The 15,790-nt window shown below is 47.1% G+C and overlaps 1 protein-coding gene across 2 annotated transcripts in view; it reads right to left on the bottom strand.

Moving 5' to 3' along the window:
* Window positions 1-15,790, bottom strand: part of HPF1 (histone PARylation factor 1) — an 83,655-nt gene that overhangs the window by 981 nt on the left and 66,884 nt on the right. For both annotated transcript variants that reach the window (XM_082655830.1, XM_082655829.1), the window contains 4 exons: window positions 15,678-15,776; window positions 8,399-8,549; window positions 4,058-4,145; window positions 913-1,085 (listed from right to left, as the gene is read on the bottom strand). In XM_082655830.1, the coding sequence (XP_082511956.1) occupies window positions 913-1,085; window positions 4,058-4,145; window positions 8,399-8,549; window positions 15,678-15,776 (511 nt within the window). The remainder of the gene's footprint in view (window positions 1-912; window positions 1,086-4,057; window positions 4,146-8,398; window positions 8,550-15,677; window positions 15,777-15,790) is intronic.

Here is a 15,790-nt window from a genome sequence, read left to right as displayed (position 1 = left end):
AGTAACTGTCGATCAGAAACGCAAATGCTCAGGCCCCAGCGGGAAGGGAACTCGGTGAGGCCCAGGGGGACTGGGGGGTCGGGGGCGCGCCAGCCTGTGCGGAACAAGCCCCCGGGGCACCCTGACGCTCCAGCCCCGCGGCGTCCCCAGGTGACCCTGCACTTCACAGCCTGTGCAGTCACCTTCTGGGGTAGAGGCTGACGCGGGAGCTGCCTGCCTGTGTGGCCCTGAGCACCTGGGGCTCTTTCTGTGCCGCAGGTGACATGGTAGGTGAAGGGAGAATTAGGTGGTCTCCACAGCGCGCAGATGGCCTGGGAGGGCCCCAGGTGGCGCGGAGGTGCAGGGAGTACGGCCCACGCTCACACGGCTACTCCCGGGGAGACGGGACTCAGGCCGGGGCCACCACTCCTCCCGCCTGCCCGACCCCCAGCCGTGGCTCAGCGGCCTCCTGCAGCTGCCTTGTACGTTTCTCCTACGTGATGAGCAGGGAGTTCATGGTAAAACAGCACCTCCTCTATGGTAAAGAATTTCCAGCATATTTACAGACAGCATTTACTCTTCATCCCGGAATTCAAGCACAAGAACAAACCCCCCACGGAAAATGAGGCGGAGCCGGGAAGGTGTGTCCACACCCTAGCGAAGGACACAGCCGTACTAGTAAGTAGCTAGGAAGTCACTTGGGCACAACATCCGGGTCATTCACCTCGGCCAGAGTACAAGGTGAACTTCAAATAAAAAATATGCTCACTTTATCTGCTTAAAAATCATTTCAAAATGTTCATTTTGAAATTCAAGCTGAATCCATACCCTGCGTGCTGGACTTGCGGACAGCAATGAGCCGGAGTGTGTGTGTGTGGGGGGGGGGTGGAGGGGATGCAGGGTGGGGAGGGAGGGCAGGGTGTGCTCACTCACGTGGGAACCGTGGCAGAAGAGGTCCATCCCCAGCTCCAGCCCCATCCCATAATCGCACTCATCATTAGCAAACTGCACGTAAGTCATCATTTCCTGAACAGGAGCAAAAGCTTTGAGTCTCTCAGCATCACTGGGGGCCTCCACAATCGTCTTGCAGATTCTCCTGAGACTGGCTGAAAGATCAAGGACACAAGGTTACCTGTAACCACCACGGTGCAGACGGTAACCTGGATGTTTCCTCATGACTCTGTTCTAGTGCAATGGATGCCTCTTTGGTTGGCACTGTATTTTACAACGGCCATTTTATGGTTTTTCTACTTAAGATTAAGCATAAAAATGGCTTACTTAACGAAAAAGACTTCTTGTATTAGCACAGTGGGACCTAGCTGTAATCAGGAATCACACCAGCTTCCAGAGATTTTCCCTGGGCTACTCCAGGTTCCACAGACTATGGCCAAACCTGACCTACCTGTTTTTAACTGCCCTCAAGCTAAGAGTGTTCTTCCATTTTTAAATGGTTGGAAAAAACAAAAACTATATGGAGACCGAGGGATTAAAAAAAATCCAGACAGACAGTAAAGTCTGCTCTTTTTGCCCCCTCCTACCTTACTTAAAAAAAAAAAAAAAAAAACCCAGAAAAAGACATACGAGAGACAAGAAATCATTGTAGAATTAAACCTTTACCAGTACTTTTACCAAAGTGGGGGAAGTGCAGCTACGGCCAAAGTGTAATCTGAGGTGAGAACAGAGAAAACTAACATTTATCTAAATAAAAACGAGTGGTTTAACATTTCTATCTGGACTTCCAACGTTTTTCTCCCTGCTTTCGGAGGCCAGGGTGCGTCAGCTCCCACGAGGCACGTGAGAAGAAAGGCACCGAACGATGCCTAGTTAGACTTCCTTTCTGACAAACTGGGAAAATCCGATAACGCGGACGAGCTGCCACTCACTCGGAGCAACAGACATGTTCCTGGACACGGGGCTGCCGCGCTGGCAGGGACGAGGTTCGGCCACGACATGAACAGTCACACCTGGAACTCACGGTGCCGCGTCTCACGCACGGGGGGCTGATGTTACACACTAACCACAAACCCAGGCTGACGACAGCGGTGAGCGTCTGCCAGGGCTTGACCTCGGAACGCGCGCCCACGGCACACACCCGGCACGGGCTGCGTTCTGCCCCCGCCCCGTGGCAGGCAGTACTGCAGTGGACAGACAGCAGTGACACGTTTACTGGAGGACAGACATGTTCTTCCACCGGCAACATTCTGCAGCGCGTCGCCTCACGGAACCCAAACTGCGAGACTGTGCGAGCAGCCTCCACTGTCACCACGCTTCAGTGCCTGCTGCTGCTCTGCTCCCCGCTGCCACCGCCCCCCCCCCGCTCATGGCGCGGAGCCACAGGCTGCAGCGCAGGGAAGTCAGGCCGCCAGCTCGGCGATCACGCGACACTCAGAGCCACGTCTCAGGTCCCCACCTCCCGGACGTGAGAATAAGAGCCGCGTAAAGGCCTGGGTGAGGACTGAGTTAACACTGCGTACACATCCCCCGACAGCGTCAACCACGACACGATCCAGTGCTCAATAAATGGTATCCCCCGGGCCACGTTACAGCGTTATGTGTCGTGAGCCTCGGGGGAAACTGGTCAGGAGCAGACTTCACTGTGACCCGCTGAGCGCTGTCACCCGTCCACAGACCGCCAGCCACTTACACCTCCTGGCAAACAAAACAGCGAGACACTAGATCCTTAACTATGTCTGCTACCACTTCTCATTCAAAAATAAATAAACCACGGAAGGATCTAATGCTAGAACGTTAGAAAAAAGTACAAGTAGATAAAAGTGACCCTGGACATAAAACCCAGAACCCCAACCAGGGGAGGTAACGGTTTTCTCCAGGGCCCCGCAATTGAACACCCAGCGCGATCGCTGTAACAAATGCCCTCAGCCTCCCCAACAGGACAGTAAAGCTGCTGCTAAAGCTCGGGGTGGACCGGCTCACAGGGAGGCGGCGAAGACCAGGGTTTGACCCCCGCCCCCGGGACACAGCCCCTCTCCCCTCCGGCCTCAGGGAGGAGGTCCAGGAAGGTCCCGCGTGTGCAGCGCGTGTGCAGCAGGCTGCGCGTGTAACCCACCTTGGCATCATACCAAAACAGAAATGTGAAAGTAATCTTAAGCTATCTAATTTAGCCCAACATATCCGAAACAGCATCATTTCTACACATGGTCAATGTAGGAAAAACTTAACGCTGCTGCAGTTTTTACATGGAAGTGAGTTAACACCAAACCAGACCACAAGTTCAGCCCCTCCACCGCGGGGCCCACATGCAGTGCTTTTCCCTGGGAGTCCTCCAGGCGGAGGGCAGCTGAGGCCACAGCTCTGTTCTGAACAAGCGAGGGCCTGCATTTTACGTGCTGCGCAGGGGCGCCTCTAATTCCCTCTCTCTGAGTGCCCCTCGCCCCGCTGCCCCCAAGGGAGCAGGGTGACGAGAAGGTGGTGCCCTCGGGGGTGCTCAAGTAAAGGGGGTTGGGCAGGGGGAGCTGGGAAGCGATTTTCATCCTCTGTTTTCAACATGGCAATAATTAGATTTTGTGTCGTTTTTATACTTACAGATGAAGTAACTCAGCACTGGCTTCTAAAAGCTAATCAGACTTACATACAGATGCAAGACTGGTCACAAAGCACTAAACAAACGCGTGCTGTCCCACTAATTACTATATTGTATGTTGATGGCTACAATGTCAAAGGCTCTGAAATAGTTCAGAAAAAGTCACCTAGACCAGAGGTTCACATTCTTTAAACTTGTAAAAATACTGTTTTGAGCGCTATCAGGCAAGCAGTGTGCTAAGCACTTACGTGCTCGGTTACACCCCAAACACCCCTACGGATGGTATTCACCACTACTACCCGTATGGCGGATGAAGAAGACCACGGTTCAGGGTAGTTCAATAACTTGCTAAGGCTACACAGCGGCAAACCCAGCTTCAGTTCAGGCTTCACTGACCATAAAGCCTGAGCCCTTCTTCACTAAGGGGAGGTGACTGTTCCCCAAATGGCACATGTCCTGACCTACTTCTCAACATAAGGAAACCTTTCTCCATATACATTAACGCACATACACATGTTCATGTGAGAAATACGTTACCATCCGTTTCAGGGAGCTCTCTGTATCCCACATCATTTTTATCTACTGGGACAACCAAGCCTGCCCCATGAAAGGTCTTTGTCACGACCTAAATAAAAGGAAAAAAAAAACAAAATTTAGTCACTGTAAATAGACGAAAACAACAGGGGGGAAAAAAACCCCGAAACAAAGCACACTCACAAACCCGCAAGACTTCTGCCAAAACGCAACATTCAATGGCCCTTTTATTTCAGTAAATTTGGACCCCAGGGCACAAGTTTAATATTTCTTTCCTTTAAAATTAGCTAGAAGTCAAGCACTTGAAGTAAGTACGACAGTGAAACAGCCGGCTTTCATTAACTGTGTCAGCTGTCTTAAGTCTGCGCCGTGCGTCCCACTACAGGAAGCAGGGCGCGGTGTCAGTTCCATCCACGGCCATGGGATCCTCTAGGCAGAGAGCCTGAGGGACTGGGCCCTGAAGGAGAAGGAATGGTTTTTGTCAGCAGGAAGACGTGGAAGGCAGAACTCCTTTCCATCTTGTGAAATTCAGGTCCCCCATTTCTACCTGGAAAATTCAGGCTCGTCAGCAAACTTCCCCAAAGTAGGGCAGTTTCTAGTGTTGTGGTGCCCTTCGTGGAGGCAAATAACATAAACCGGTGAGCTTTTCTTAAGTGTTAATTTTCAAAGACAAACAGAGGTCCAAACACAACCCCCATCATAACCCTTCCAGTCTGCATATTTCTCTTACACTAGTGGCATTCTTAGGTCTTTGCTGAACAAAACATCTGCTTCCAGTATCTCTGTGCAGTCCAGTGACATTCCTGAGGGAAGGACGCTCTCAGTTTTAAGGTCCTCGCCCCCAAGTCTCTGTACCAGCTCTCCACCCTCTCGCTGCTTTCACTGTCCTTCATTAAGCAACCCAGGGGACAGGTTATTCCAAACAAGTCCCAAGACAACTGCTCACCCCTTGGGAAAAAACAAATGAAGTCACAGTTACGTTGTATCTTACTCCTGATACCAAAATAACTTGCAGTTGAATTTTAGAATTAAATGTAAAACCCATAAAACTACTAGAAGAAAAGGCAAATATTTTATATGATTTTGGGTTGGAGAAGGAAAAGACTTATAGACTTGACTACATTAAAAAAAAAAAAAATTAGACTTCCCTGGTGGTGCAGTGGTTAAGAATCCACCTCCCAATGCAGGGGACACGGGTTCAAGCCCTGGTCTGGGAAGATCCCACATGCCGCAGAGCAACTAAGCCTGTGCACCACAACTACTGAGCCTGCGCTCTAGAGCCCGTGAGCCACAACTCCTGAGCTCACGTGCTGCAACTACTGAAGCCCGCGTGCCTAGAGCCTGTGCTCCGCAACAAGAGAAGCCACCACAACGAGAAGCCCGCACACCACAACGAAGAGTAGCCCCTGTTCGCCACAACTAGAGAAAGCCCGTGCACAGCAACAAAGACCCAATGCAGCCAAAGATTAAAAAAATTAACAAATCAAGTAAAAACCAAGAACAAAATTAACACAAATGATGAAAAACATCTGCAATATATACATATAACAATAAAGTTAATAAAGATGAATGTCTTTATAAAGCAAGTCTTACAAATAATGGAAAAGACTTAACACCCAAATGAAAACACAAGTAATTCTAACCTGATGGAAAAACGGGCAAAGTTCAAGCAGTTCACAGAAGAAATATAAATGGCCAGTGGAGAAATGAAAACAATTTAATGTCCTTTACAATCAAAGAAATGCTGATGGAAACAATGGTAGATCATTTTATACTTTTCAGGATGGAAAGACCAAAGGGATTGGTAAGACCAGCACCGGCGAGGACCCAGGGAAAGGGGCGCACAGCCCCTGCAGGTGGGGTGCAAAGGAGTCCAACTCCTGGGGGGGGGGAGTTCTGCAAACAGAGAAAACACACACACACTTAATTTTTTTTATACCTGTATAAATTTTTTTTAAAAACCACTTTGGACCTGGCAATACTACATCTAGGAATTTCTTCTAAGGAAATAATCAGGTAAGTGTGCAAGTAAAGGTGCGAACCGTTATTTATGGCAGGCTGTCTGCATGAGTGGAGTTTTCAGCACCCTAAACTCTGAACATAAGCGCAGCGCCCTTGTGTGGCAGACGTGCCGTGCAGCACATGGAGTGACGACCACAGTGTGTTCACAAAGCAGTGCTGACGCTGAACGCAAAAGGCCACAGTGATGGCACGACTGTCTTCTGCCCGACTCAGGCTGACACCCAACAAAAAGCCACACTATGTACGTATTTTCACTGATGAGAAACTGTACTAATTGTCCATAAAGAGGTATCAGTTACTAGTAAAGCATCAAAATCCTGATTTTATTACGAAGAATCAGATTACCAGTTTAGGAAAACCCTGCACAAGGGTGGGTGATGTGAGGCATCAGAACTAGAGGTGGACAGAATGACGGACCCTCATTTTACAGCGACATTAACTCAATGTCGATTTTAAAAGTGACATCTAGGTACTGGAAGAGGTAAAGTGGCACACAGCCAGTTAGTCAGATAGGGTGAAAGGAATGCTAGCTATGAAAGATGTGAGTTTAGGTCTCAGATCTGTCATGTAAAATTCTGCACAAGGAGCACAGCCTCTGCAAACCTACTGTGCTTGCCTGTCGGTTGTAGGGGTGGAATGAGCAGCTCACAAGGACCTCCGGCCAAAGCACTACAAGGCACGGCTGGTATAAACACAGATTGCTAGCGTGCCATGGAGTGCTCCATTACCCTAGGATGCACGTGCTACCTCCACACAGAAGGCCCGAGTCACCAACTCACATGCTAGTGGACTAGAAAAATATTTATTCCATGAAGATCTCACAGTAACAATAAAAGAATAAACTTATAATAGAAAAGGATCTGGAAGCATTATCACCACATGTTGTCTTTGGGAAGATAAAATCATGGTTGTCTTAGAAGTTCTTTTTTTCTTTGAATTTGTGTTTACCAGCTATCTTTGTAAGAACAAATACTAAAAAGAAACCTCATGGGGGAAGGGGGCCAGGACAAACATTCCTATGAAACTTAATCTAATAAATTTAGATTAAGACTCAGATTACATTAGACTCCTATCTAATTTATAGTTATGGGGAAGAATGAATGAAATCTCATCTGAAATTACTGCTGATGACAGAATGTGCTGCTGGCAGCTGTCTGCTCGCAGCAGCTTAGTCGTTAGTCAAGACAAATTAGGATACGTCACAACGGGGTGAGAAATGCTCCCCTTCCTACCCTATAAGGTGCGAGAGGCTCCCTATGAAAACTAGAAAGGTGAAATGGCAATATGAAATCTTAGAGCAACTGAAAAATGCCCCATTGCAAGGAGTTTCATTCAAATGAACATTTTTAGAAACTGCTTCCGACCTCAAGGACTAAAGAAAGAGTTGATAAGACTGCGATTCAGTGACTATAACTTATCAGAACATCACCCCTGCAGCCGTGTCAAGGTCAGAAAAAGCGCTGAAGTAGGATTTTCAATAACTAAGTAAGCCAGCACTAGTTTATTCTGGGTTAACGAGTACTTTATTTGGCCTAGAACACGCAGATGAAGCAGCCACACACAGGAGACACTGCTGAGAGGCTGGCTGCCCGGACTCCGGTGATGAACGCCCTCCTTCCTCAGGGTGATTAGGACAGAGTCCTACACAATTCTCATTTACCCCAGGCAAGAATTCTTCTAGCTTCTCTGTTAACTCACTCTGACAATTGTAAGTGAAAAACCCAAAGGATCCAAAACCCAAGAAGTATTTGCTGTTTACAAAACCACTCACACTGCAGGTGCCAAGGGAAGCGTTGGCTGGTGGGCTCCATAGGCAAAGGAGAGGGGCCTCCTCATGCACCATTTCCTAGAGATTTACACACCTCAGGACACACCACTCTCAAACGCCAACTGCCTGAGGGGCTATAACTATAAGGCACTGTAAGGCAGACCTTTACACATCTACCCCCAAAACTCTTGGCACGAAATCAACAGACCTTAGCCATTAAAGAAAGAAATTTAAGCAAATATTATGTACAAAGCCGCTTTCACTCTTCTACAGGAAACTGGTAAATCAAGATTAACGAGTGAGAAGGCCTGGCTGAGTTCTGCACCCGCCGCAAGGGCACTGCGTCACGCGACCCAGCCTGGCCAACAACCTGCAGGACCTCCCAGGCCAGACCCTGGACAGCCTCCGAGGGAGCCCCGCGAGGGCAGCGTCCAGCTCTCCCCAGGACAGGGCAGCGAGGGATGGAGAGAAGGTGCAGGTGGCAAGCAATCAAGAGAGGAAAACCCCCTATTAAAACAGCAGGAGAGTCAGAGACTAACAGACATAAACCATACTTTCTTATCTCTCTGTTTCATCTTCACGGTTCTCTGTTCCAGTGAGAACCCCAGTTCTCTGGCTGCTTCTGTGAGTTTCTCATCTATGGTTTTCAAGAGACTAGTTTTCTTTTTATCTGTTACTTCTTTAAGTTTTTTCATCAAAAATAATCTGAAAAAGAAGTAAAAGCCCTCATTAGTATGCAGGCCATTGTGCTAAGCACACAGACCTTGGGAAGTTACGGGGAGCCGAGTTACAGACATCAAACTCCATGCAAGGGAAAGACTGCAGAACCACCACCAGAGCCCCCCAGAATCCCGAACAGGTTCTTCAAGCAAGAGAAAAGCACTATTAATAAACAGCTGCCAGTCACAGAAACAGCAAACAAGATTTGTCTGTATTATCTCTGTAATGTCTACAACAAAGACACAGGGTATTAGCAGAATGAGGTTAAGCCAAGTTCCCGTCGCGTCGCTTGATGCTGAGATCGGCGGCGTACCGCCTTAGAGAAGGCCGACGTAACAGGAGAGAAGAGTGTGGAGACACCAAAAAGGATTTTCTACTCTTAAAGAGCCAGAGGACGTTTAGAATACTTAAGCATCAGAGATTCTTTTCAATGTTACCTTCAAATCTGCATTAAGATAAATTTAAAAAATATAAAAGGAAAGCAAAACTATTCTATAAGCTGATACGAAAGCACAATTCAAAATATTTTTTAAAGGTATGTGAACAGTACAATATATTATTGCCAGTTACGGAAATAATTTTATGTTAAGAATGCTGCAGAGGGTGTGGAGAAAAGGGAACCCTCTTACACTGCTGGTGGGAATGCAAACTGGTACAGCCACTATGTTAAACAGCATGGAGGTTCCTTTAAAAACTAAAATTAGGTTTACCAGATCCCACTCCTGGGCATATGTCTGGAGAAAACCCTAATTCAAAAAGATACATGCACCCTTATGTTCACTGCAGCACTATTTACAATAGCCAGGACATGGAAGCAACCTAAACGTCCACTGACACAGGAATGGATAAAGAATATTACTCAGCTATAAAAGAACAAAATAATGCCATTTGCAGCACATGGATGGACCTAGAGATTGTCATACTGAGTGAACTAAGTCAGATAGAGAAAGACAAATATCATATGATATCACTTATATGTGGAATCTAAAAAAAAGGGTACAAATGAACCTATCTACAAAACAGAAATAGTTACAGATGTAGAAAACAAACTTATGGTTACCAGGGGGTAAGAGGGAGGGATAAATTGGGAAATTTGGACTGGCATATACACACACTACCATATACAAAATAGATAACTAATAAGGCCCTACTGTACAGCACAGGGAACTCTACTCTGTACTCTGTAATGGCCTATATGGGAAAAGAATCTGAAAAGGAGGGGATATATGTATAACTGATTCGCTTTGCTGTACACCTGAAACTAACACAACATTGTAAATCAACTATACTCCAATAAAAATTAAAAAAAAAAAAAAAGACTTTTGCCATCAGAGCAAGAGTGAAAGGAAGAGCTGGAAACAGTGCCCAGCTGGACACAGTTGGTCCCCTTCCTGCAGCCACTACCAGGCTCCCAGGAGGAAACCCGCTCCTGCCCACCACTAACATCCAGCAGTTTGCTATGGGATGGGCGCTGCAGGTGCTATTCTGATCCCCATTTTACAGATCAGGAAACTAAGGCACAGAGGATAATCAGCTTACCCAAGCTGACAGAATTAGTGTGCGTGGATTTAAAGTGCCACAGAAGCCAAGACCACCAAAATCACGGTCTCATGATTACAGCACAGCATCACAGTAAATCTCACCTTCAACTTCACCAGCCGCGTATCAAGAGGCTCTATCTACAACAACCATACAAAGCACACCAGCGACGCCAGGGCCCCGGGGCTGCTTTTCTCTGTCCACAGCACCCTTCCTCCCGGGAGGCTCTCGCCTTCATCAGGCCCACGGGAAACACCCTCTCAGAGGACGTCCACCTCTCCTGACGGCCCTCAGTACTGGTCTTCTCATCCTTATCACATTATAGGACCACTTCCATTCCAGTTTATTAAGCTTTTGTCTCTCAGCTTCAAACCTAATACTCTGCTGCAATACTCTGCTGCAATGTGCACATGGAAACAGCCAGAACTTTCTGTGCTGTCCCATTAAACCTAATGGGAGACTGTGAACCTTGAGTGAGTCCTGCAGTGGTCATGCAGAAAACACTGGTTCACTAAGTTATGCAGATCTCCCAAAGAGTGACCCTTTTCACTGTATTTGATTTACTCCATTCTATCACAATATGAAAAAACCACATTCATTAATAGTACTACCAACCTCGTTAGCGAAGTCTTCAGGAAGTGAGAAGCTGTCAAGCTCACGAGGGTGGTTACAACTCTCCCCAATTCTAATGTTTGCTTTTGAAATCTTAAGTTTTAACACTGGCGACAAACACAGTCCGTTGTTTTCATCGGTTCGTTTGAGACAACGCCGGCCAAACACTCATGTCAGAGTAACCAGTGTCTGCCAGTCCCTCTCTTCAGCAAAGTGAAAAAAGCTGAGCTCACAACTCAGCCTCACAAGACCTTTTTCCTCGAGACAAACCCTAACACCTAAGTGTGCCGAAGTGCCTCCCGTCACGCAGGACGTTAAGAAGACACGTGCCCAGCGGCAGGGATCTGATCCGCCTTTACTGTGTCATCACGGACCTCCGTAGGGACACCCGCGTCACATCCCAGCCGTGATAACCCACGGTCCGCTGCCCACCAGGTCCACTGCCCCGACCCCGTTGAGGCTCCAGCAGGGCTTACCCGCCTCCACCTTTGTGCTGTTGGTGTGAGAACGACACCCTGTCATCACCCAGAGTTTGCAGCTCACAGGCCTCCTGGGAAGTGGGCAGGCACCCCTGGGGGCCACACCCCACTGTTTGATAGCTGCTGTTAAGTTAATGGTTTTAAACGTGACTACACGTCAGAACCTCCTGGGTTCCTGGTTGAAAGCACCCAGTACACCAACGTAGGGTGGCAGAGAATACTGGGGGTGCAGACAAGAGGAAAAGAGCCTATTTAGCAGCACGTCTCGACCCAAGAGCTGATACCTTGCCTACACGTACTCTTGTACTACGCACCAAGTGTTTTAAATGGTCTATAGGCCCGTACAAAGGAAGCGTTCATTAAATGTTCGTTAAAATGAATGTTCATTCACTTAAAACATTCACTTGAAATGAATTTTTTAAACTTAAGAATTAAAATTATAGACATACAGGTTTGAGATCTCTAAGTATATCTACACTTAGATACACCTGGAACTTTTTTTTTTTTTTTTTTCCCGGTACGCGGGCCTCTCACTGTTGTGGCCTCTCCCATTGCGGAGCACAGGTTCCAGACGCGCAGGCTCAGCGGCCATGGCTCACGGGCCCAGCCGCTCCACGGCATGTAGGATCTTCCCGGACCGGGGCACGAACCCGTGTCCCCTGCATCAGCAGGCGGACTCTCAACCACTGTACCACCAGGGAAGCCCCTGGAACATGTATTTTTAAAGAACGTTCCCGAGTCCTGCTCTAGACATGCTGAAGTGAATGAAGCTGAGGTGAAGCTCTTAACCACAAGCCCGGGAGGCATCCGTGTGTAGTCAGGTTTGAAACCATTAACTAAACAGCAGTGGTCAAATAGTGGTCTGTGGACCCCAGGGACCCCTGAGACCTTTTAGGAGGTATATGAGGTCCAAACTATTGCTACAATTATTTTAGGGAAAAGAACAGAATAAAAAGAAAATCATTCCTAATTTTGTTGTCCAAAGATAAGTATTTTAAAACTTTCAATCTATCTAGATTTCTCTCCGTGTGCATTAGAAGCTGTGAAAAGGGAACCGTTCCACACTGTTCTGTTATTTGACCTCTTCACATAATGTATCAGCTCCTTCCCAAAACAACAGATCAATATCCTGGTGTTACACTTTGTGGACATTTTCTATTTAGTTACCTAATTTTCTCTAACTGCTGGATATGTATGTTTTTTCTAATTTTTCCTTTTTATAAATAATCTGAAATATACACAGATATTTATGTGCACCCATCCAAAATTTCTTCAGATAAATAGCTAAAAATGGAATCACCGATTTAAGGTATAGCATATTAGCTGGCAATGTTCATTATCTGTTAAGTAATCTTTGAAAAAATATTTAAACAACCTTATTCCAACTGCTTTCCACAAACGTCTTACCAATTAACACATGTCAGAAAGGTTTCTTATACCCTAACCATCCTTGGGTATTACCATTCTTTAATCTTTACTCATCTTTGTTAGCTGAATTTGCATTTCTTTGGCTACTATTAAATATTACACAAAGAGAACTACTTTCCCTGGGCATAAAAATAATTTGTGTATAACAAACGGTCTACCTTAAAAGACATTACTGAGGCTGATATAGAAATTGTTTTGATTAGCTGATTTAAGTAAAGTCTCAAAAAAGAATACTATATATACTGTAACACTTGAAAAGTATAATAACCTTTTTACCTTTATATTTGAGATAAATTATTGAAGGTGCAAAACATTTTTTGTGTGAAATAGCATTAGGTACTCAAATATACTCACTTGCTGGTCTTCACCTAAGTTATAAATCTATCACCAATGTATTTTTGTTTTCTATTTCCTTTTCTGTGTTCTCCAGTAAGCTAAAAAAATACCAGAATGATCTTGCATTATTTTCGATAACAACTGTATCTTTCTTCTTTTTTTTGTAAGACCACTAGGATTAATGAAAACTTAGTTGTTTTTGCTGTCAGAGTGTTTGTGGAATGATTCACCGAGCATCTACAAAGCAAGTGCTGTGCACAAGAAAAAGCCTCTGCCCTCATGAACTTACACGTTAGTGCAAGAGACAGACAATAAGGAAATAACTACAGTTGTTTCCAATAAAGACAGGACCAATTTAAATTCAACAATAAATCTGAAGGGTGTAGAGAACTATAAACAGCAAGCAACGTCTTCTATAAATTTCAGAGTTATCAGAAAAGAAAAAAGAGCCTTTCTGGGACATCTCCCATGCCCTTTAGATACACCAGTATGCACACAGCAGCCCAGCAGGTGCACTGATCGACCTAGTTTTCTGTTTACTGCAAATTTGTGCTATTAAATCACAGGGAATGAAAGTCTTTTAAAAAGTAGGGTAGGGACTTCCCTGGTGGCACAGTGGTTAAGAATCCACCTGCCAGTGCAGGGGACACGGGTTCAAGCCCTGGTCCGGGAAGATCCCACATGCCGTGGAGCAACTAAGCCCATGAGCCACAACTACTGAGCCTGCGCTGTAGAGCCTGAGAGCCACAACTACTGAAGCCCGCATGCCACAACTACTGAAGTTCACACGCCAAAACTACTGAGCCGGCGCTCTAGTGCCCAAGAGCCACAACTACTGAAGCCCGCACGCCGCAACTACTGAGCCTGTGCTCCAGAGCCCGCGGGCTGCAACTACTGAAGCCCGCATGCCACAACTACTGAGCTTGCACTCTAAAGCCCATGAGCCACAACTACTGAAGCCCGCACGCCACAACTACTTAAGCCCGCATGCCACAACTACTTAAGCCTGCGTGCCACAACTACTGAAGCCCATGTGCCACAACTACTGAAGCCCACACGCCACAACTAATGAGCCTGAGCTCTAGAGCCCATGCGCCACAACTACTGAAGCCCACATACCACAACTACTGAGCCCGCGTGCCACAACTACTAAAGTCCACACGCCACAACTAATGAGCCTGAGCTCTAGAGCCCATGCGCCACAACGACTGAAGCCCGTGTGCCACAACTACTGAAGCCCACATACCACAACTACTGAGCCCGCGTGCCACAACTACTAAAGTCCACACGCCACAACTACTGAGCCGGCACTCTAGAGCCCATGAGCCACAACTACTGAAGGCTGCACGCCACAACTACTGAGCCTGTGCTGTAGAGCCCACAAGCCACAACTACGTAAGCCCGCATGCCACAACTACTGAAGCCCACGTGCCACAACTACTGAAGCCCACATGCCACAACTACTGAATCCCACAGGCCACAACTAATGAGCCTGCGCTCTAGAGCCCGTGCCACAACTACTGAACCTGTGCTCTAGAGTCTGTGAGCCACAACTACTGAAGCCCACACACCACAACTACTGAATCCCACACGCCACAACTAATGAGCCTGCACTCTAGAGCCCGTGTGCCACAACTACTGAACCTGTGCTCTAGAGTCTGTGAGCCACAACTACTGAAGCCCGCATGGCACAACTACTAAAGTCCACATGCCACAACTACTGAGCCTGCGCTCTAGAGCCCGCGAGCCACAACTACTGAGCCTGCATGCCACAACTACTGAGCCTGCACACCGAGAGCCCGTGCTCCACAACAAGAGAAGCCACCGCAGTGAAGAGTAGCCCCCGCTTGACACAACTAGAGAAAGCCTGCGTGCAGCAAGAAGACCCAACGCAGCCAAAAACAAATAAATAAATCAAGTAATTAAAAAAAAGAAAAAGTAGGGTAAAGAGATCACACAAAACATGGTCTACTTATTTTGCTCAAGGTGGTGAAGGTGCTTTCTTCATTTTATTAGTGTCCACGGCCCACCTGCTGTGGCAGCTCCGGATGGTGTCTGTGTCTGTGCACCGTGGGCGGCTCCCTGGCTGGGCTCTGAGCCGCCCCGGCGCTGCCGCACCACCTGCCCTGCGCTTCAGCTCGCGTTCCGGACAGGGCTGATGCCCCACCCGGCTGCAGACGCGGGGCCCTGACCTCGTGGGGTGGCGGTCCAGCTCCGGCCCTACCTGCACGCAGAGGTCTTAGCCTCCCGGGTGGAGGGGAGGCGGGCAGGGGCCCACTCTCACCGGCGCAGGTTCTGCCAGACCACGCGGTCCCGGAGCACTCGTGTGGCCGCAGCTGGCGCTCCGGCTCCCTGCGATGTGCCCTGACAGTGGCTTCACTGCACTCAACCTTCCGTCTCAACCACATACCACAGGTTCTCGGAACGAACTCTTCAAGACTGTTTGACCTAAGATGCCTAAAAAATCTTTTGAGTTTGCCACGGGACAAACAAGGTCAAGATTAAGTAATATTTTCATTAAATGATTAGTTATAAAAGAGGTCTGTTGTTTGGCGAAAAGTTGAAGTGTGGATAAGATGCCTGCAAAAGTCATGTAAATGATCTCCAGGTATCTAAAAATTTTTGGTTACCTCATTTCCCCTCAGAGATGGACTGATACAGTACAAAAATTGTAAACCAATATAAATAGGAGACATACTGAAATAAAACATTTTCTTACTTGACTGCAGCAAACACATTATCTCCATTTTGAACAATTATACAATTTTTCTTTGCTTCATTTGTAGCGACAAATACAGGAAGTTCATCAGGAGAATCCCTGTTTAAGCAAAA

The sequence above is a fragment of the Grampus griseus genome (genome assembly GCF_964374135.1).
Source record: "Grampus griseus genome assembly, chromosome: 6".
Taxonomy (NCBI): Eukaryota; Metazoa; Chordata; class Mammalia; order Artiodactyla; family Delphinidae; genus Grampus; species Grampus griseus.
This window is presented reverse-complemented; position numbering and strand designations above follow the sequence as displayed.